Consider the following 23,193-nt stretch of genomic DNA (forward strand, 5'->3'; position numbering starts at 1 on the left):
AAACAGGAAAAGTCTAAAGCAGGAAAAATGGAAGAAAGGAAAGAGAGCAAACAGTAACCGCATGTTCCAGGTTCCAGACATTAAGCTAAATTAGGCACTCTGTAGGCAAACCAATCCTGTGAGAAAGGCATTAATATTTCCATCTTACTGATGTACAAAGTGAGGATCCAGCTCTTTTCCTCTCTTCAATTCCACGTTTTGGAATTGGAGTAAAATGCTTTGAAATAATGGAGCAGAAATTCCAGTTCTTGTCTTTCTAAATTTTTATTCACTTGGAAGCCAGGTGAAAGGCACAGAAAAGAGGAAAATTCCTAGTGTGCTTAGGCCAGTGAAACTATCTAGTCTTCGTAGGGCCTTGGTTAAGGATGGGGCAAAGCTTGGCTGATGAGAAAGAGGCCGAAGGAACTTAGATGAGGAAGTGGTTGCCCTTGTTCCTCCTGCAGAACCACAGGGGGTTCCTGAGACTGGAAGCCGGTTTCCTGGGTCCCAGCCCAACCCAGCCACACTCCATCTGTGGGAAAAAAAACTGTGCAGCCGCTGGGCTCACCACGCAGGAGCTTTACATTAGTGCCTATTTTCCCAGATCCTCAAAGTTATATAAATTATCATTATCAGAATGCGTACTGAGAAACTGACGTTTGTAAGTAACACATATACTTCCATTCATAACTTTCAATAATAGGCTGCAAAAAGATAAAAACCGTGTGCGGTAATATGGTTTCAGCAATCCCTTTCTTAAAAAAAGTGTATTTTAAAATATGTGATGGGATTGGGGAAGAGAAGGGTGGGGAGAATAACCAAACAGGCGAAGTAGCTACTGTTGATCAAAAGTGAATTAAAAAACATTCAACTGTATGTATACCTTTCTTTGCACTTTAATACTTCTTTTTTGGCAGTTGGGCTCTAAGTTCCACGTGACGCGCCACACGGTTGCCATGGAGACTAGCAGAAACTTTTTTTTAGAAAAGTATCCCTAGCGTTGCCCTACGCAAGAAAGAGGCCAGTGCCCCTGGCCGGGCAGCGCAGGAGACAAGCAGCCGCCACGGCGCATTCGGCGGCGCTGGCCAGGGAGGGAGGCCGCTAGGGTGTCGCGCGGCCGGGAGGCGGCGGCCGAGCGCGGCGTCACGTGGCCGGGGAGGGGCCTGCGCGCCGCCCGCCCGCTCGCCCGCCCGCCCGCCCCTCGGCTACCGCCGCCGCCGCCGCCGCCGCCGCCGCCGCGTCCCATTCATGAGGGCCGCCCGGCTCGGCTGCGGCCCAGGCGGCTCCCGAGGCAGCGGCGGCGGCGGGCGCCTGGGCCTCGCGCGCGTCCTCGCACGGCCCCGCCCCCTCAGCCTCCGACGAGCCCGCCTTGCGAGGCCGGTCCTCACCGTCGCCGTCCAGCCACCGCCTCCCGTCGGCCGCCCGCGGGCGCCGTTGCGGGTTGGGAGCTGAGCCACCGCAGGTAAGCGGGCGCCGAGCCGGGGTCCTCGCGCCGCTGCGCCGCCCCCCCCTCCCCCCCCCGCCGTGGCTCGGGCTCCGCGGCGGGTGTCGCGTCTCTGCGCTCGGGGCGGCTGGGGTCGCCAACTCGGTGCGGTGCCGCTCTGACGGAGACCGGGACCCCTGCCCCCGCCTCGCCGCCGCCGTCACGTAGACGCGGGCCCCGCCGGCGCCGTGGCAGGACGGGTTTGCGGGGTCGGCTGGGACCGGCGGGTGCGGGGTGAACGTGAGAAGGGGGACGTGAAGACTGAAACATGCGGGTGCCCCCGCCGCTGCCCGAGGTGATAGTCACTTCAGAACCCCCAACTCGCGGGTTTCTGGCGTAAAGGCTGGAGCGGAGGCCGAAGTGACGCTTGGCCGAGCCGCGCACGCCGAGGAAAGCGCGGCTGGAGGCCGCGTCTCCATCCCGCCCCCGGCCCTGGGGGAGGGGGCGCCCGAGGCACGTGATCGCATTCAATCCAGGGCTGGGAAGTTGCTGTTATTTCTCTGCAGCGGTTCGTTTGCCCTGTGTCTCCACCTCCAGGTTGTAGACCCGGTCCTAAGTGTGAGTAGTTTTTCCCTTCGCAACACCCCCCCTTCCCTCGGTAAATCTCAATTTGTATGGAACGTGTTAAGATACAGTTTTATAGTAAGGGCTTCTCTCTCAACTTTTAACCCGGCGGATCACCATTTTCTCCACTCTTGCGAACAAATTAAGACTGTTCTCGTTGAAAATTTGGGATGACATTTTGAAGGCATACTGAACAGGCAGAAAGATAACCCATCCTTGCAGAAAGTGCTGGAACTCTGAATATTTGGAAATGCTCTGAAGTATTACTTAACAGACCGCTATACTAATTTTAAAGGTACATCGGGGGATTATTTTTCCAAACCTGTTTGTTTGTTTGTTTGTTTGTTTTAAAGTGAAAAAGAGTCACTTATCTCGGTGTCAGGCCAGGCCCGGCCCTGTTGAAGCTCTGCCCAATAGAAATGTTCTGTAAGTGTTACTGTTTATTAAAACTTGGTCTGGCTGGTTCATAATGCTTTGACAATACAAAGTCAAATTTTAAATATATTTAAATACAAATTTAAAAAAATTGTATTAAAATGTATTTAAAAATACATTAAAAAATTTAAATACACATTTAGTGGCCCATATGGTTGATATGTTGATGGTCTGATATTGATCTTAGTGGCTTAAGCACGTAAAGTATGGCAGATAATGCTGGGATGGGGAGAGACAGGGCCCACAAGGTGCAGGGGAAGGATTCAGGTGGTCCCCTAGTGCAGCATCCTCACTTTTCATGAAGGGCAGTCAACCTCAGGCCATACCCAGCCAGTGTATAAAAAGCAGTCTTAAGGCCACCTGTGAAAGAGCACTGGCCAGGGAGTGTGGCTTCTTCCTTCCAGTTCAATATGCAGTTGATTGTGATATATCAGAGTGAAGTATCTCCATGTCCAAATGTTGACAGAGACGGCCATACTAGAATGCTAGAAATGAAACGATAGATTCTGTCTTAAAACGTGATGGCATAGTTGAGAGCCAACAGAGAAGCTTTATGTTTAAGAGGAACTGGAAACGGGAGCATTTGAAAACCATTCAACACTATAGTAAAGCTACTGTGAAGAAGCAATTAAGAGAGTCAGCTGGGCATTGTGTCCTTCATTGCTCCAAGAATGTAGCAATAAAGGTACTCATCGCCCTGTATTGTGATTTTTGGTTTACTGACTGGACTGTCGCCTGCGCTAGACTGAAAGTCCTTGAAGGCCAGACTCTGGTAGGTGCCTGGTACCAAATGCTGAGCCAGCTTTTAGAAGAATCTCCATGGAGGGCTGTTGAACAAAGATAGAAAGCAGCAAGTCAGTCTGTGTGTCCTTACCAGTGACCTGAGAGCTGGTGGCACTTCCTGTACACTCAACTTTCCTGAATTGTGAGCTTTGGTTGAATGATCCTGGTGGTGCCATGCATTAGAGGTGGTAAAAGGTTAAATTAAGCTCATGAGTATTACAGGGAACATTTTGCAATGTTTAGTTTAAATATTAATATTTAGTTTAAATATAGCTTGGTTCTCTGTGTCAACAGCTATTCCCTCTGGGTATGCCTTTTTTTTTTTTTTTTTTTTTTTTTTTTTTTTTTTTTTTTTTTTTTTTAGTAATTTCTTCATATAAGGCAGCACGGTAACTAACACTTAGCTGGAAGCTTTGTCTTGTTGGGAGGTAGATACAGCTACCTTTCTTAGGTGCTTAGTAATGTAAGTCAGGAGGTTTTTCTTGAAGTCTAATTTAAGTCCACCTGCCTTTAATTTAAATCCAACCCTTTTTGCTCTGACCCTAATAGCTGTCACGGTTTGTGTGTGTATGTGTGTGCATATTAACTTGCCAGTCAATGGCTAGACAGTGGTTGGGACCTTTATTTTGAAAGCCCCTTTTTATCTGTTTTATTCCCTTCATTTATGAGATGTTGTATTTCTGGCTGAGCCCCAGAGTCTTCTGAACTGTCATTTGCCTTCTTCATAATGAAATAACTCACAAGTTGGTAGGCAGAACCTCTAGTTGGCAGAATCCTATATAAATTGTCTTATTAAAACTTGGAAGATAATTATTATAGGCTGGAGTAGTAAACTTTATGGCTGTATCAGAAGGCATTCAAAGAAGATTCCTCGGTGACTTCGCTAACAATGAACTGCACTTTTTGGTATCCACTTCCCTTGCTGTCTGCTGTCGGTTTGATTTTTTTAGTAACACAGTATCACTATTACTAATGCTAAATGCTTTACATGTGTACTCTCCTTTAGTCTTTAAGACAAATGTGTGCTCACCCAGGGAGGTCCAGATGAAGCAGCTAGGTATCTCTGAGAGTCCGTGGCAACCTATGTGTTGGGGGTGCCATTCCAGCTCTGCTGGCCTCACCTCTGGCCGCCTTGCTCTCCTGACCAGCCACAGGAAGCTTGGCCCACATGGTCCACCTCTGCTCTAAAATGCTGAGACTGGATGATTCTGCTGTAAGTTTTCAGTCTATAAAGAAGGAAGAAGAAAAAAAATGTTAGGAGATAAGCTGTGCTGCAATGCAAGATAAGCCCAAAATGTGACTTTTAGGATTAGAATAATGATAAGATACACATTTTAAAAATTTGATTCACTGACTACAGTTTAGAATCTTTCTCATTTAAAGCCCTTGAATGCCAAATTTCTGTCATCCTGTATTTGTCAGTTTAGATTGGTGTTAAAATTATTACTAAAAAAATGAGGAAGGAGCCAGAAATCCTTGAACTTGTAAAGTGTAACAAAAGTTACAGCATTGGCTCCTTGTGCTACCTTCATTTTACCTATGTACAAAGAGGGTCTAGCTGAAAGTCAGGTGACTTGTGTGTTAGAGGATCTTTTAACTTTTATTTAGGTCAAATATATAATTTGAGAGACCACATAAATGTGTTGGAAAAATGGAGGGCTCATAGAGATCTTTTAAAAGTCCATTTAGAATCCGTGTAGTTATCTTTGTAATCTTTGAATTTAGAACTTTATTATGTGATGTTTATATTTATCTGTGGTGTTACAGATTTTCAACATGAACCATCCAAATTAGGCTTTTCTACTTCTTTGGAAGAGAAACACTGGCTCCTAGAAAAGTCCACTTTGTGATGTTTGGGTAGCTAGGGGATTGCCTTTATCTGACTTTTTGGCATATTTGAACAGTAGGGAAAGTCTTCTGTAGTTAATTTTGTGAATAGTAACTGAGTTTCTTGACTTTATTTCATTTCATATTTACTTTTGTACCAACTCTCTTAATTTTACTGTTGAATAATACATATATTTGTCTGAACAGCCTCTAATCATTTTTTTCAATGAGGCAAAGTATAAATAAAATTTAAGGTGATTTATAAATTCTAAGTTGTTTTCAACTCCTGGCATCTTTTTTTATCTTAACTGTTCAAGAATCTACAGTGATCCATTCTCACCTGTTTTAGCAAATAGAAGTTTCCCATCTCTGTTCTCTTATTTCCGTTTTCTCCCTCCCATCTCCACTGGCCCCAAACATTTATCATTTTCTTCAGTACTCACTTTTCTTGATTAACTTAGGCTGTGGGAGGCATTGCTCTAGCTGTTAACCAGTATTAGAGTAAATAACTGTTGTCTTTAATTTTTAGACACTTCATGTGACCTGCTGGTAGCGCTAGTTTGCCTTTTTTCTGTAAATGTCGAACTAAGGGGAGGAGTAGGGAAGAGATGGATTGTTGAATGGAAGTGGTAAGAAGTTAGCCTTTTTGTTCAGAGTCTAGTAGAGAAAGTAGAATTTGAGGAGAGGAGGAAAGGACGTTGAAACACGAGCAACTTTTTAGGATGGTCCTGAGGATAGGATCTGTTGATTTTAAAAGTAACTACAAGGGGAAAGAGGAAGGGACAGACCTTCATAGGTTGATGTGCAGAAGAAAGCTCAAATAGAGTGAGCTGGAGTGGTTGTACAGACCTTGTATTTGCAGTTCAGTGGAAACTTTTTGAGGGTTTGGCATGCTATCTACCATTGTTTTGATATTTTAACTTTTTTGGTCACTCGTGAATTTAGTTGAAATTTTAAGTAACATTACAGGGGTGTAAAGGGATGTGGATTCTAAAAGTTTTAAGAAACATGATTAAATACATAGCATTTCAAAGACAAAGGGTACCAGTATCTAGGTTTAAAAATTATTTGGTTTTGATGGTCATAACTAAGTAATTATCAGTGATTTTGCTCAAAAAAAAAAAAAAAAAAAACACAAAAAAAAAAACCCAAAAAGGCACATGGTACCAAGTAACTTTAGTGACTGACTAAATTTCTGCATTTACCTATTTCTGGTATAATGGAAGGATAATTGGTTGTAAACATCTTTTTTTAAAAAAAATCTGTTTTTATATCTATAGTAAGATGTTTTATTTTTATAGGAAGAATCTTAATTACAAACGAAAAATTGACCGGTTAATCTGGAATTGAAATCTACCTAAAAGCTTTTTTTATGTTTCTGAATAAACAATGGAATTGTACAATTCCATGATGGTTCTAATCTATTCAGTGCATTATGATGTGACATGTGTTGCTCCTGGCAAGATAGATGTGTCCAGCTGTACTAGAGACTTGGTGTTTACTGATTCTGAAAGAGAGGTATCCAGAATGTGAATAGCTCTTATAAGGTATTGGGCATAATCTATTAAATATAAAGGAATCTCAGACAGCAAAACCATCAGATAGTTGATGTGAATTATGAACTCTGAATTGGAACTCTCTGAATTGTGGTATGTTACTTTCTCCAACAGTTGCCTGTAAATTTGTGGTCTTTGTAAAGTGATGTGCCTTTTTTCGAACCAGTTTAAGTCAAGCAATGTTTGGGCTTACTGAAGAACCATGGGGAATATACTTTTTGTTTCCTTTATGATACTAAGTGTAATTATTTTTTTCTTTGTAAAATATTGCAAAATTATCTGCCCACATTTTATATATTTTTTAAATTATTTTAATCTCAGTGTTTTTTGGATCAGTAATACTTATCCATCTGACATTATAACTATATTCATAACATCTGTTTATATATGAACTGCAAAGGAACAGGACTTATTTAGAGAAGTATCTAAATATTTTGTGAATAGAAAGCTCTCTATTTTATAATTTAAAATGTGTATTAGAGATGCTTTATAAGTAAGGATTGATCTTGTGTTGTAGGGTTTTCTCACTGGTTCAACCAATTCAAAACATCCTGCCTAAAGTAGTGGTATTTGAAAAGTAAACATTTGGAATTTTGGTGTCTTTAGCATACTCTATCCACTGAGATTCAGTCTGTAAAATGGTGCTGATGCCTATTTTTTAGGAACACTGTTTCTAGGAGGTGTTTAATGTCAGTAAAAGATTATTATTATTATTACAGTTACATGATTAAGTACTTTCTTTGGCTGAGGCATTGTGTTTTACATAAATTATCTCCTAAGAGGCACAACAACCCTGCAAGGTAGAGATAGTAGCTGCATTTTCTAGGTGAAGACAGTGAAGCAGAAAGAGATTTGTCAAAGGCATGCACCTGTGTATTGGCATTGACCTACCCACCCACCCCCATTCCATTGTCCCTGCTCCCATGCCACCACACTGCCCAAGGGACTGTAAGAATTCTTAGGCATCTGCTTGACATGCCAAAACTAATTTGGGGGTGTTGTTTTTACTTTGTTAGGTAGAACTGGAGAACTGACTTTTTTTTTTTTAAGTTTATTTATTTATTTTTGAGAGAGAGAGGGAGTGAGAGAGAATCCCAAGCGGGCTTCACATCATCAGTGCAGAGCCCTATGTGGGGCTCGAACTCATGAACTGTGAGATCATGACTTGAGCCGAAATCAAGAGTCGGATGCTTAACCAACTGAGGCACCCAGGTGCCCCGGAGAACTTATTCTTAATGTCTGCATCTATAAACTGCTCGTAGAGGGATAGCACCTGCTGCATAGAAGCCTTGGGTTTCTCTGAATCATTTATATATGCAAGAGAAAGACCAGCCAAGAAAACAGTGGAGGTGATTTGACTCCACCACACCTACTTGGTGCCTGCTCAGGAATGAGCTAAACAATATGAAGCTGATGATCATCTGCCTGCCTTCTGTAATACGAGCACATCACTGGGCTGAGTTGGGATCATGTGTTTAAAACCTGACCCCTAAATTGTAGCTAAGTTTTGCTCACAGACTCTGCTTGAGAGGAAGGCAATTCTTTTTAGTGTTGGGAAGAAGAAATGGGCTCAGTTGGACTTTTTGAGACATGGTATGTCAGTATCTAACATGATGTCTTCTTGAAGGATTTTCCTTGGTAATTTTGACTGTTCCTGATATGAGAATTACACTCCATAACCCCTGGGTTATGTGGAACTTGATTGTGAGTAGGGGCCCTGAGTTAAACATTTCAGAATTGGACAGAGCTTCTGGCCTCTTAATCCATGTAGGAACCTTGTTTCATCACATTGTGGGTGGCCAGGTGAAACCCTTAATATTGTTGAGTATCTGAGTTTGTATTTTTGAACAGATTTGTTTTTGGAATTGGCACTTTCTTCATTATATCACTTGATTCGCTTGGTAACTAGATCTGCAGACAGGATTCTTTGTGATGGAATTTTAATGGTGTTTTACCTACTGTAATTGAATAAATGGATAAGTTGGTATTTATCAATTCTTCAATACAGAATAACTTATGAAACAGAAATATATTCATGGACCGTTAGGAATTCCTAAATCATGATTACACATTTGGCATATAGCTTATCCGTTGTCTTATCTGTAATATGGAGATAACAATACCTACTGATGGCCTGGTTCTGAGGACTAGCTGAGACTGTGTATTAAACCAGAGCCAGAAGCCACCTAGAGGTCTAGAGGAAGAGTGGCAGGCTAGGATTTCTAACCCGACAAGAAATGCCAGTGTTGAGGGGCACAGGGGCAAAGGGCAAAAGGCAAATAGCACATTCCTCTTGCCTTGAAGTAGCTTATAGACTTGTTTGAAGCAGAATTTTATAAAACAGGTAAGGATTGAGAAAGGAGTACTACATGAGTGATTAAAAGTGAGTCAGAGGAGGGGAACCTGAGTGGCTCAGTTGGTTGGGCGTCCGGCTTCTGCTCAGGTCATGATCTCGAGGTTTGTGAGTTTGAGCCCCACGTCGGGCTCTGTGCTGACAGCTCAGAGCCTGGAACCTGCTTCAGATTCTGTGTCTCCTTCTCTGTCTGCCCCTCCTCCACTTGTGCTCTGTCTCTATCAAAAATAAATAAATGTAAAAAAAAAAAAATTTTTTTTTTAAGTGAGTTAGAGGAGGACACCTGGGTAGCTAGCTCAATCACTTGAGTGTCCGGACTTCGGCTCCTGTTAAGGTTATCTTGCGGTTCCTGACTTCATTCAGTGCTGAGCTCACTTCTTTTTGGATCCTGTGTCCCCCTGTCCTTGCCCCTCCCCCACTTGTGCTCTCTCAAAAATAAATAAAACATTGAAAAATGAGTCAAAGGAAATATTTGGAGTGAACTTCTCTGCTTATATTTTTAGCATGAGGATATGTTTAGTTAAAGATGTTTGTGCTTGCTTAAAATTTCCTTGACCCAGAACTTTTATCTCTATAGTGTCAAAATAGAAAATGCATTTTTATGTTAGCTGTTTTGTATCCAAATCTTATGCACTACATATGTTTGTAAATTTAAGCCTTGTGATTTTTGCCATCATTCATCTCTTATTCTGTGAATTTTGTTGCCTAGGCCCATAGGTGGAACATTGTCTTTTGTATCTAGAAAGCAGAGCTGTCCTTTATACACTGCAGGTAAATGCATAACTAAAAAAACCCCCAAAGCTCTTGCTGTCTAGTTCAAAAGTCTGTAACATTTTTCTATAAATTTTAGTACGTGATTGTTATTAAAATTTCTTTAGATTATATAATTACATGACATTTCTCACTAGTTGAAAAATACTAATAAACCTGTATTGTTAATGGTGGATTTTTTTTTTTTTAATCTTCTAAGGATCATCCTTTTCAACTGTTAGCTAAATCTTTTGCTATTATCTTTGCTATAGAATGAAAAGGGCTTTTGTGTTAGGACATTCCCCTTTCCCAAGTGAATGAACTGGGCAACTTAATAAGAACCTTACTATATTTAAATTTTCTGGTTCATTTGTTTTGTCTTGTTAATGAGACATACCTAAAGCTCAGTGCTGATGCTGAGAGCCAGAAAAGAGGTTTTCCTGTAAAAGCAAAGCAAAACCAAACCCCACAGAGCTATTTGCTTGGTGTTTGTTTTTTTCTTTTCTCTAATAGTTTTCATTCCTGTAGATAGGATTCTTTAGCATGCAGTTCCATCATATAATAGTGCTATTCGTCTTTCACATTTTTAAGTGTGTTTTTTTTTAATTTTTTTTAATGTTTATTTATTTTTGAGACACAGAGAGACAGAGCATGAACGGGGGAGGGTCAGAGAGAGAGAGGGAGACAGAATCTGGAACAGGCTCCAGGCTCCAAGCAGTCAGCACAGAGCCCAACGCGGGGCTCGAACTCACGGACGGCGAGATCGTGACCTGAGCCGAAGTCAGACGCTCAACCGACTGAGCCACCCAGGCGCCCCTAAGTGTATTTTTTTAAGTGTAGTTTAAAAATTCAGATAGCACTTTGAGATATATAGTGAAAAGCACCAGTCTCTTCCTCACTCCTGACTACTGCTTCCTAGAAACAACTTCTTCAAACTCTTACCTGTTTCCTGTGGGATTTTCTTCTATAGGTCTATGCCTAAACTACTGCAGCTTGTTTTTCCAAATCTAGACATTCTCTGTGGGTTTCTTACTTTGCTAGATGAGGATTCATCTCTCATACAACCCTCCTTACACACTTTTCCTTCTATCCTTCCAAGGTAATCATATCATAATTTTTTATTTTCTCTATATTCAGTATTTATGTTTTCATGACCAAGTGTTGCTTAAAACTAGGCATATACAGTGATTTAATTTCTTCACCAGTTCAAATTTCTGTTTTTTCTGGAGTTAATTGTTTTGTTGGCTCATGTTTCTTAGTACCAGTCACAAATTCAGGCCCCCACTTTCAGACCGAATTACAGGGCTCTGGGCAGTGAACACCTCACCTGCATCCCATTAGTTTCTCACCTCTGTTGGGTAGTCTTTCCTAGAGATTCCTCTCTCAGCCTGCCTCCTCATTTTTGGTGGGCACATCCTCCTGTAGCTTTTTGAGAAAGGGTTCACAGGAGGTCAACTCTGAGACCTTACTTGACTGGAAATTTATTCTAGCCTCATCCTTAATTGGTAAGCTGGCTATGGAATGCTAGAATGGAAATCGTTTTCCTTTAGAATTTTGACTTGTTACTGTTGAGAAATCCCAAGCTTTTTAATTTCTGTTTCTCTTTCCTTCCCACTCTATGTATCCTTTCCTTTTCTCTTCCGGTTTTCTTTCTTTTCTTTGTTTTTCTTTCTTTCTTTCCTTTCTTTTTCTTTTCTTTCTTTCGAAACTTTACTTCTTTTTGAAGTCGCTCTTACTTTCATCTTTTGATGAGGTGCCTTCATTTGTGAATTGCAACTGTGGTCCCTGGACCATTAATGGTGAAGGAGTGACTGGAACAACTGGGAAGAGCCCTCCTCACCTGGCTTCACGGTGAACCCACAGTCCTGGCCTTGCTTTGTACGTTCATGCCTGGTTGGCAGGCAGGTATTTCATCAGTGTCTGTAGGTCAGAAGGGCCTAAAAACACTCAGAACGTATGAGTGCTTCTCAGATCTGGTGAGGCTTCACGCCACAGACAGGATCACCTGCAGCTGTATGTCCTCATGAAAAGTTCGGGAGGTAGCTGGCATTGGGTGCTGTGCCTCTGATTGAGAGCATGGTGTGCATCCTGCTTTGTGGAGCCATGCCCACAGGGTGATTGCTGAATCCTTTGTCCTTGAAGACCACAGAGCCTTTAACATTGTTTATTGGCATCTTTCCATTGTGGCTGCCTTTGATAGAGGCCACTACAGTTCAGGTACCTCTTCATCTTTTGTGCTGGGCACTTGGTGGGAACTTTCATTTTGGAAAATCATGTTTTTGACTCTGGGAAATTATCTTTTTTTTTTTTTTTGAGAGAGAGAGAGAGAATGTGTGACTGGGGGATAAGGAGCAGAAGGGCAAAAGGAGAGAGGGGATCTTAAGTAGGCTCTGTGCTCAGCACCGAGCCTGATGCATGGCTCAATCCCATGACCCTGGGATAATGACCTGAGCTGAAATCAAGAGTTGGACACTCAACCCACTGAGTCACCCAGGCACCCTCCTGGGAAATTATCTTGTAGTTGTAATAATTTTATGTAGTTCTAATGTGTTTTTTTGTTTTGTTTACATACCTCCACCAATGTGGGCTCTTTTTTTAAGCACTTAATTACTTTCTGATCCTCCATTTTTTTTCCTCCATCCATTTTTCATCTTTTAAAAACTTGACCTCTTTTCATTTGCTGTCATTGCCTCTAGCCATTCTTTATACTTGTGAGTTACCCCTTTTTTATTTCTTTACTGTTATGTTAGTGAGTGTATTGCAAGAAAGTACCAGAAACTGGATGGTTTAAACAACAGAAAAATTTATTGTCTCACTGTTCCAGAGGGTAGGTTAGTTCCTTCTGAAGCCTGTAGAGCGAATCTGTTCATTCCTCTGTCCTAATTTCTGGTGGTTAGCTGACAATTTTTGGCATTTCTTGGCTTGTAGATACCTTAATGGTCACATGGAATTCTGTATGTGTGTGTCTGTCCATCTCTCTTTCTCTCTCTCTCTCGCTCTCTCGGTCCAAATTACCCCTTTTTCTGTGGAAGCCAGTCATGATGGTTTAGGGCCCACCCTAATGACTTCATTTTAACCTGATTACCTCCATAAAGATCCTGTTTCCAAATATCACATTCTGAGATATTGAGGGTTGGAATTTCAACTTAGCATTTTTGGGGCGGCACAGTTCAACTCTGAACAGTTGGGTTTTTAAGAGAGAATGAAAATAAAGTGTATGTCTTCCTTTGTGTTTAACAGAATGTCTAGTTATTGTAATATTTTTAAAGACTGTTTTAGTCACATCTATCTTCACTGAAGATTAGAAAGCAACTCTCAGGAAGTAATTTTTAGGTTACGGTTTGCAGTTTTTGTTCAGATTTATGTGACTGTTAAATTTCTGCTGGTTTCCTGAATGTTTGATAACTTAGTATCTGAGTCACCTCATTTTTTTCCTACTCTTGCTCTGTTTCTAAAGTAATTTGAAGGTTGGCAACATGACTAAAGAAGGAACAGCAGCAGTGGCTTGTGAGAAAGTAAATCCTAAGTATATTATCATGGCATAGTTATGGGAGTATGATCAGCCAGGTTCTAATGTTCTTTCGTGTTAATTATACTTGTTTTTTCAGATGTGAGCCTTCCTGGGTTGAGTTTGTTTGTTTGTTTGTTTGTTTTTAAAAATTCTTCCTACATTTTCTTGGTTTTGGCTTCTCATTTCCTTTACCTAAAAGTAGCCTACCCTTCCTCCCTTACTTTCTGGCAGCACCACTCTCTTTAATTTCCTGTGTAATAGTTATCCCAGTCTAGAATTTTATTTTTTATTTCTTGTCTCTTCTTTCTCCATTAGAATCTAAATGCTATAAGAGCAGGTGCATCAACCAGGTTCACTGCTTGATCTCAGAATAGAATAGTGCCTAACATGTTATAAAGTAGGCACTGCTTTTAAACAGGTCAGTGAGCGAAACAAGTTTTATTTTCCAACATTCCAAATGTTGCTTCACTGAATTGCTTTTGCTCTTGGAAGTCCTCTGTCTTGTTGAAGTAGCTCAGTGTACAAGTCAGCTTGTGATAACACAAGTGGCTCAGCCTTACCTGGCATTTGTTTTGCAAAACTGTAAAACTAGGACACAGCTCAAACTGGAGTGATGAGTGGCTCTCATAGCGGTGCAGTTGGTGATGGCTACTGTCTCCACAGATTCTCCCTTTATCCACCCAAATGTCCTCCCAGGCCGGGAAAGGGAGCTCCCCCCTAACATTTCTGCAAATCCTACTAGGGTTCCAGTAGTAATTATGCACAATAAAACAGGGCCTGAAATTTGAGTTATATTTTAATTGGATTTTGGTGGAAGGCTCTCATCCATCTCCACAGCCTCTCCCAGTTTTCCCAGAAGCCTCTGGGAAATATGGCCAATATGGGATGCCTGGAGTTGGGAGTGGGATCTTTGCATGGCTGCACAGGAGTTCATATCCCTGCTTCCTGGCCTCATGGTCACCACATTCTGTTTAATTGAGACAGACCCAGGCAGTTCCAAAGAGAAGAGTGGAGAAGTAGTGAATTTGTGCTTCCTGATCTAGGAAACAGGGAGGGAGGTGCTATATTCTGAGAGTTAAATGTAAGAGAAATTGCAGGTGTTATTAAAAACTGAATATGTGTTACAGGAGCTGAGGAATTCTCCTGGTCACTTTTATGACATCATTTAAGTAAGCCGGCAGATTGGTACTTTTTTTTTTCTTGTTTTTTATTCGTATGCTACCAGTACAGGGAAGACCTTTCTCTCCACCTACAGGAGTCACTGAAAGTTGATTGATGCAGTGTGTGAGACGGGTCAAATGGTTTATGTAGCAAAAGTCACCTTTTAACTGGAATTGTGGTACTGTCTTGATTTCATCATGGTATCCTGAAGGGTTATAAGGAAATGGCCTGGCATTCAGATGCTGTCCCAGAGGTGATTGCTACAGCTTTGACCTCAGTCATGTTCCTTTGAATTTCAGGTAGGTTTAGAAAAATACAAGCTCTTGGGGTACCTGGGTGGCTTGGTTGGTTAATTAAGTGTCCAGCTTCAGCTCAGTTCACGATCTCATGGTTCAGGAGTTTGAGCCCCACATCGGGTTTTTCGCCCACAGCGTGGAACCTGCATGGGATTCTCTGTCTCCCTGTCTCTCTGCCCCTTCTCTTCCCTCGCCCTCCCTTGCCCTCCCTCCCTCTCTCTCTCTCTCTCTCTCAAAATTAATAAATAAACTTTTAAAAATTCTTTTAAAAAAAAAATACAAGCTCCAAAAATGAAGTGTGCATACTCACAAAATGTAAGGTCTCTGTAAAACCACATGATGCTTTCTATGTGTGGTGAGGAGGGGAGAAACAAGAAGTGGTTCTGTTGTTCTGGGTTACATGTATGATATTGGATACAAGACTGTCCTGGGATGTGAGCAAATAGTCATTTCTTTCCTGCATCCTCACAGTGCTTATTGAGATGGGGGTGATGGATGATGACAATTGGACATTATTCACAATGAAAAATACTATTTAAATAAAAGATGCAACACATTGTGAAGTGTAAAGTTTACCCGTAAGATCTAATATAAGTTCTTCAGCTATGAGCTCCATTACAAATGAATAAGGAAACTGTTGATACTCCTATAAAAGATGTTCCTGTGAAGGAATATGACTAAAAACTTAATGCGATCAAATAAATGTACACTGCCCACTTCAGTGCAATATATGCATTTCAATGATGCTATCATTCTTACAACATTTTGGAACTCCATTTTCTTTTCAAATTACTTTCAGAGTCTCAAAATATATCATTTTATGCTCAGTGGTGGAAGGTTTTTACCCCTTAAGGTAGGTTAGGGTTTTCACATTAGCTACAAGTCATTTAGAGCAACATCTGGTGGATCATGCATGTCAGAGAGATGAACAATAATCTACTTCTGTGCTGTTTAAGAGTTGTGACCATATAGTAATGATAGTGATCATGCAGTTTTTAGGGGGAGGGGCAGAAGAGGACAGACAGAATCCCAAGCAGGCTCTGTGCTGTCAGGGCAGAGCCCCACGGCGGACTCTATTTCCTGAACCGTGAGATCATGACCTGAGCTGACATCAAGAGTTAGGCACTTAACCAGCTGAGCCACCCAGGTACCCCACTACAATTTTTTCTCTTAATGCATCTTAGGGGAACTTTAGGTTGAAGTAGGCAGATTGAATTTCTGAAAGACAATAATCTAAGAGTTCTGGTTATTTTCATTTTAGTTTAAATTTAGCCAGTTGAATAAAATCTGGTAATCAGTATAGATATAGCATTAGAATTTTCTTAATATTGTAAAAGGAAATTCCTAAAGTTACCATTGTCATAGCAATGTATTTTAGCCATTTTGCTGTTCATTTCCTGAAGAACACAAATGAACCTGCATACAAGAGTATGAAATGCTGATGGGAAGGGAAGGGTGAGGTAGATGCCATCAAATTGAGAAACCTGCAGGTTTGAAAAAGAAACAAATTGGGAGAGCAAGCCTTTCGCAGGGTTGCCAGATACACTGGGGGCCCATTTAAGGCTACAGATAAAAATTTATACTTTCACCTGTTTGTCCTACCAGGATGACTCTTCCCAGTAGTGCTCATGATGATTTTTTATTAAAATGATAATCCCAGTTGCTTGGATGGTATTTTCTTTAAGTTTATCAGTATGATAGCAAGCAAATTGTAAATTAAACATCAGTGAAGTGGTTAAAAGCAAAGGCTCTGGAGTCAAGCCTTGGTTTATTATATCCTGGCTTCTCTAGCAGCTGTAAAACTTGAGCAGGTTCTCACTGTCAGTAATAGTTATGTATATGGGATGTCAGTTGGTTATGTCTTTTTATACACTTTTCTCTTGAGGTCCTAGCATATTTATTATTATTGGTATGAATTTTATGTGTGATAGAATTTTTACATTTTCCTCAAGAAACTACATATCCAAGAGATTGTTGCTGAGTTCCTGGTCTCTAAATACTTAATCAACATTACAGTAGCAGTTCACTTAGATGGATGGAAGAAGAGGACTGGAAGACGAGTACCAGCTAATTACCAGTATTTTTTTAATTAAAAAAAATTGTAAGGAATTCAAGGAGGTGCAGTTACAGCAACAAAGTAGTTAAAACAACCATCACCAGTTTTTCAAGTGGTCCAGAAAATCTTTAGATATATGCAAAACTAGCTGAAGAAGGGGAAATTCCTCTTGAGAGCCAAGGAATGTGAGTGTACAACTGACTTGGGTCCTTGCATGATGCTTATCTCATAATTTGTTAGAATTTTTGTTTAGTTTTCTTTGGATTGTGTTAATGATATTAAGTCTTGCTTACTTCATTTATTATTTGTCGTAGTTTTCTATGGCAAGTTCTAAGCCATCTCACTTTTGACCTGGCATGGAGAAATCTAATACTGTACTTCCTTTAAAGTATCTTCATTTGGCCTCAATGTGATACACTGGTGTGCTCCTGTTAGTGGTGAGTTTATAGCAACAAATTTGTTTCTAAAAGATAGAAGTGTCACACTTTTAAAATTATTTACAATTTTTAAATTTGATAATAATATGGCTTGCATTTCAACAGGATTTCTTGAGTGTAGGTAAAATGGGGTGACCTAGTCCTAGTACAGAAAATTGTTTATGTACTTAGGGTGTCATCTCTGAGTGTCACCATGGCGACAGGGTCATTTCACACCGCTATTCAGAGGGTGAAATGAAAAAAGAAAGAGAAACATTTAAACAGAAACAGTTGTGATTAACAGGACGTGGATGGGCACACACACCCACACACACAGCCACAGCCACAGCCACAGCCACTGAAGCAGCTGCCATGGGAATTTGGAGCAGAGCAGAGCATTCCCCATTTGTTTCTGGCTTTATTTTATTGGAAGTGTTGTCCAGAATTGGTGACACAAGTCAAGCCATGATTCTTCTCATCCTTAATTGGGCTGTTTAGCTTTATGATCTTAATGATCAAACAGATACACTTGATAGCTACAGCCAGACAACTCTCAGTATAATCTCTCTGGTCTCAGAATATTGGGTGAAAGTTTGACCTAGAACATTAGTGTCAGAAGGGTTCAGCTTCAAAGATTTTTTAGTCCCAAACTCCCTAAAATGGGATATGTTAATTGAAGATATTCTAGGCCCTAGAGTAAATGTGATAAATTAACCCTTGAATTTTGTAGAAGAAACCTTTATTCAGTCACTTTTTTTTTCATATTAAATGGATGCATCAGAGTAGAATGCAAAATGTGTTAAATTTTAAAGGTTAAAATATAAGTTGTCAACAAGATTACCTTTGAGAAAGATACTTTAAGTTGGGCCTCAGGAGACCCTTCCAGTTTTTTCTCCTCTGTTCCTGAAAAGACCCAAATGCATTTGATTTTTCATTCATTCAAAGCTCAAGTGAAATAGTCACTGGCTACCCTGTTCAGAGAATTGGGGATTGTATGAGGATATAACGAAACACTAGAACCTTGAGTAAACTAGCCATTATCCAATAAGCAGTTAAATTGTAAATGTTTGAAAAACCTCAGAGAATTATCAAGAGGAATTTTGCTCTTGGTTTTGAAGAATGCATATAAGTCCCTTTTTTCGTAAGTAAACAGTGAATTATAAGTAATTCCAGATATAAGAAGAAAAACTTCATTAGCATAGATGATGAGAGCCATTCTGGCTCAAGGAACTCTGTAGTCCTTTGTGTGTGGGCCTCAGTCGTGAGTGCTCTTGAAGATACGGACATGTACTTGAGTTAATTCCTTTGCTGTAGAATAATTATGGTAAAGATTATGAATTGTTTGTAACCGAGGCTTTAAAAAGTATTTTCATCATGAGTTCTAGTAAGAACTTTTTAGTGTTCTTTACCTCGTCATGGGTATTTCAGTAGAAATAAGTTGCTATTCCACAGTTTGACCACTGGGGGGATGTAGGTTATTTTCATTTTTTGTATCAAAGTCTGAATATAACTTGTGTAAGTACTTCTGTGGAACCAGTTTAGCTCAACCTCAAATAAGCAGATTTCAGGTTAAGAAGTTTTAAGTAAATCCCTGTGCCACCTTTAAAAGCATTTTAATACTTAATCTCCTAAGTCTCATATACTTAGGGGATCAGTAGTGAAAAGAAACAAAGATGTGTATTTTACTAGCATCATTATCAGCTGTGGAGTCTAAACAAGATTCTGACTCTCCTGACTAGCATTTTAGCTTTGTTTCTCCAAGATAGACCTTTTCTTGAAAGATTTAAGTTTAGGAAAAGTAAAAAGTAGTCTTTCTTGACTACTTACCATTTATTATCTTTGCCTGTAGAGGAAAAGTTTGACAGTACAGTAACATTTTTCTCTGAAAAACCATATGGATAGTTAAGAATTATTCATTGTAATTTTAACTTTTATTGACCAAGTCCAAAAAGTGCCACCACTCAACTGATGGGCTGGAACCAGAATGGCAGGTACTAGCTGGGAGTCAGGTGATCCACAGTCACAGCTAGGGGAAGCTGGAGGTGTGTGCCTCTTACAAAATTGGTGTTTGGAAGATGCACTCACCCTGTCTGGGTCCATGGTGCATGTTCACTTGCAGTCAGAACATTCTGTGAGTCATCAATCCAAACAAACAGTGAAACGATACCAAGACTTAAGAGAAAACTGAAGTGACTGGCCTAGGGGTTGATTATTGTGTAAGAGGTGTTTGAGGTGAAGGTTGCCCGAACAGAGGTCATACCCACTAATCTTAGGCTCTTGCCTCTCTTCTCTTGTTAGCCCTTTCTCTTTCCTTCTGGTCAGCCACCATCCTCCTTTCCCTAGCACTTTGTCTTCTGGTCTCAGCATGGCATTATGGGAGAAAGCACCAAACCAGAAATCAGGTCCAACTAAATGGGTGGCCTTGGGCTAACTGCCTGATGTCTCTGTATGCCTCAGTTTACTCATTTTTAAAATGAAGTTTTTATTTTTCCCTGTTTCCAGTATCTTTATCCCACCATTTACCTTTCTTAACAGTTTTCCCCTTTTCTTGTCATTCCACCTGTGTATTTTCTCATCACTTCCCAGTTTTATTTCCTCTGTTTTTCCTTTTTAACCCCTTTCTCATTTTCTTATGTAGTTTTTCCTTAATCTTCTTTTTCGTTCTCTTTTATTTGCTTCTCCCTCTCCCCGATGTCTTATTTCCCATTGGTAGCACCCCAATATCAGTTTTTTTTTTCTTACTGCCGTCTGATGCCAGGGATCTAGAACTATAATAGGACATAGAGGAAGAGGTTTAAATTGTTATATGTTTAATATTTAGGCCAAAAAAACCCCACACTTTTAAACGGAGGAATTTGTGTTAACTGTTATATACTGAGTTAGATAATAAGCACCAGTGGGCATCATGTACTCCAGGCACACATTAATATCTGTAGGTTGGGCAGCAAGCAGTGTAACCTACTGAATCAAGCTAAATTTTTGCCACTTCTCATATTGGTGAATTTAGTTTTAAATTCTGCCATTTAATATTTTTATTATATGGATCTTAGCAATATATTGCTGTGGTAAACCTTACCCGCCTCCCCTTACTTGGTCAAACATTTGGAAATACTGTCTTTTTGTGATGTTTAGACATAGAAAAAAAAGTTTAATAAGATTGAACATTAAATACATGAGGATCAGCTAGTATATTGTTGATGAATTAACACAATACTTCCATGGAATGATTAAAAATCCTGTCTTCATTTCTTCATTAGTAGAACTTCAACTAAACATCCTTTTTCTCAAGATTGTCTCAGGGCCCTACAGTAGTGCTTTTTCCAATAGAAATATAATGGGAGCCGTTTATGTAATTTTAAATTACATAAAGTAAAAAGAAAAGAAAAAAACAGGTAAAATATAATTTTAAGAGTATATCATATTCAGCATGTCCAAAATAGTATCATTTTAACATGTATGTATAAAAAATTAGATTATTTCACTTTTTTTTTAATTCTAGGTACAGTATTCTATACTTACAGCACATCTCAGTTGGTTCTAGCAACATTATAGATATAGCCACATGTGGTTGATGGCTAATTGTAAGGAACATCACAGCCCTACACAACTGTATTGAGTAAAATAGTATACATATGTTGATTTACAGAAAGGTAGAAAGGAAATACCAGGAATGTTTGATTTTTACAGTGGTTCAATGTCATACTCTTCATTGTTGTACTACAGGTTAATATATAACAATATAATTAATAATATGTTAACATAATTTATTATAAATTTTTCATTATTTACAGGGCTGAGTACACTATCTTCCATTCAGAAATTGTGAAAATAAATTGGGTCATGCCAATATGACAAAAAATTGTTGGTTACTGAGTTCTAGAAAGCATGTGTAACCTGCTGTCTTTGGGAAGCTTGTTGATGCTTAGAAAATATATGAAAACTATTTTCCCTTAAATGGTTGTATAAGATTATTTCTCTATAAGTGTAGTTGTTTTTATTTCTAAAAACGAGGATGTGATTGATTTGGAGAATCATTAACTCAATCCGTGTCCTGTGTGATGGAAGCTGTAGGGACCGTCATGTGATTGGGCAGGACTTGGTACCTATCAGTGTAAACACATGGCACAGCCTGTCCCATGCCCCTCCTTATCTTCTTTAGAGAGAAGGGGTTGAGGTGTTTTGAGCAAATCTTATTGGTAAAGACGTTGTATGTATTGCTTTTTTTTTTTTTTTAAAGAACCATTTCCTTTCAGTTTTAGCCATATTACTGTGTGTGCAAACGGTTTGTACTCAGTTTGTCAGCAGAGTGGCTTTCCGTTTTGATAATTTAGAACTGTAACTTTGTCTCTGAAAAAAAGACATGATAAGCTAGTTCAGTTTTAAGATGTTTTACTTAGAAGGTGATAGTACAGATGAAGAGAAGAAGGTTCGTGAAGGCCTATTAAGTGAAACTGAAGGTGTTTACCATGGAAAGGCCCCTGCTGGTATCCTGGTGAGTTACTTGCATCAGTGTCCTTCCCTTTGCTTGCTCGCTGGCTCAGTCTGTAGTCTAGAGGGAGGAGGGGGGGACACCCCCCAAAAGAAAATGGCTAATGCCTTTTCTTTGGAAAATGTAACATCGTCACGGATTTTATTAACTTTTAATGTTACATTCAACAGAAATATCTGGCACCTCTTCTCCCTCATTCACGCTACACCATCTTTATACTCTTCTCTATTTTCTCTATTTCTCTATTAACAAATAACTTTCTGCCTAGACAAATAATGAGGTTGCTGCTTATTTTTTTTAAACTAGGCTTCAGACTAAACCTATCTGGTTTCACATTTTTGCATCTCTAAGTACAGTAGTTGAGGAATAGAAAACATTTAAAAATTTTATGGTTTTTATTGTCCTAGCCGCAATTTTTTTGAAAACTAAACTAATATTTTGAAACTGGCATTTTATTCTATGATACAAAAGAATGCAGTCTTTCTTCTGTGATTACAAACAAAAAAATTTTATAAACTTGACTTATGTGGGCAAAATGCAAATTGACGTTTTTGGTTTTTGTTTTTTGTTTTTTTTGTTTAATCTAGATAAGATATAAAATAAAACAAGTCAGGAGCGCCTAGGTGGCTCAGTCGTTTGGTCGTCCGACTTTGGCTCAGGTCACGATCTTGTGGTTCATGGGTTCGAGCCCTGCATCGGGCTCTGTGCTGACTTCCTGGAGCCTGCTTTAGATTCTGTGTCTCCCTCACTCTCTCTGCCCCTCCCCTCCCCCGCTCATGGTCGGTCTGTCTGTCTGTCTCTCTCTCTCTCTCTCTCTCTCTCTCTCTCTCTCAAAAATAAGTAAACATTAAAAAGAAATTTAAATTAAAAAAAATCATACAGAAGTATAAGTTCTAGAAGTCTGCATTAAGGAAATAAAATCAGGTAAATAGAAGATAATATAATTTAACTCTACCTGTGGAACCTTTTCCTTTAAAAATAATCAGAAGTAAATACCATGAGGTAAAGGTATTTCTTAGAAGATTAAGAATGTTTGTTTTCATGAAAACAAGGGTAAAATAAGAACCGGTCGATAATTTCAAAAATCTGTGACTCATAATCATGTTGATTTTTAAAGTTACACAAATTTTTGTCACCTTTAAAAATGTTACCACATTTGTGTGCTTTTGCTTTTTGGACTTGATGAAAGTGTACTTGTTCAGGGTTCTCAGGAACTTATGGAACTGGACAGTGTTTGAATATGAATGGAAGTATACAGGGAGAGGTAATTTACTTTTGAAATTTCCTTTTTAATAGTATATATTTATGGCTTCATGCACATTGGTCATAAAGGTCAGCAGAGAGAATAGTGAACATAGCTGAATCTTTATGAAATATTTAAAAAATTCTTTTAGTGAGTAGCACTAACACGCAAACCACCCATCACCAGAAAAAGTTCTTATGCTTCGTACTACTCGTGTTTTCTAGAGAGAGGTCAATGGGTATTTGATTAGACTGCATTTTATTAACAGTTCCCTTTTATGTTAATGTTAGA

The 23,193-nt window shown here is 39.6% G+C and overlaps 2 protein-coding genes across 4 annotated transcripts in view; one reads left to right on the plus strand and one right to left on the minus strand.

The window, feature by feature from the left end:
* Positions 1-245: 245 nt before the first annotated feature.
* Positions 246-1,873, minus strand: LOC109493050. Its single transcript, XM_045041652.1, has 2 exons — positions 1,368-1,873; positions 246-511 (listed from the first exon to the last, which is right to left on the minus strand). The coding sequence occupies exons 1-2, from the start codon at positions 1,730-1,732 to the stop codon at positions 265-267; spliced, it is 612 nt and encodes a 203-aa protein (XP_044897587.1). The 5' UTR covers positions 1,733-1,873; the 3' UTR covers positions 246-264.
* LPIN2 (lipin 2) overlaps positions 1,201-23,193 on the plus strand; it is an 84,842-nt gene continuing 62,849 nt past the window's right edge. The window contains exon 1 of one of the 3 annotated variants that reach the window (XM_023241793.2): positions 1,201-1,441. Coding sequence is in view for 1 of the 3 variants with exons in the window: in XM_019815051.3 (XP_019670610.2) it covers positions 21,555-21,662 (108 nt within the window). In the remaining 2 variants the exon portion in view is untranslated. Of the gene's footprint in view, positions 1,442-1,898; positions 2,021-21,401; positions 21,663-23,193 lie in introns of those variants that run through there. The other 2 variants (XM_045041651.1, XM_019815051.3) reach the window with 2 other exon arrangements.

The sequence above is a fragment of the Felis catus genome, chromosome D3 (assembly GCF_018350175.1).
Source record: "Felis catus isolate Fca126 chromosome D3, F.catus_Fca126_mat1.0, whole genome shotgun sequence".
Taxonomy (NCBI): Eukaryota; Metazoa; Chordata; class Mammalia; order Carnivora; family Felidae; genus Felis; species Felis catus.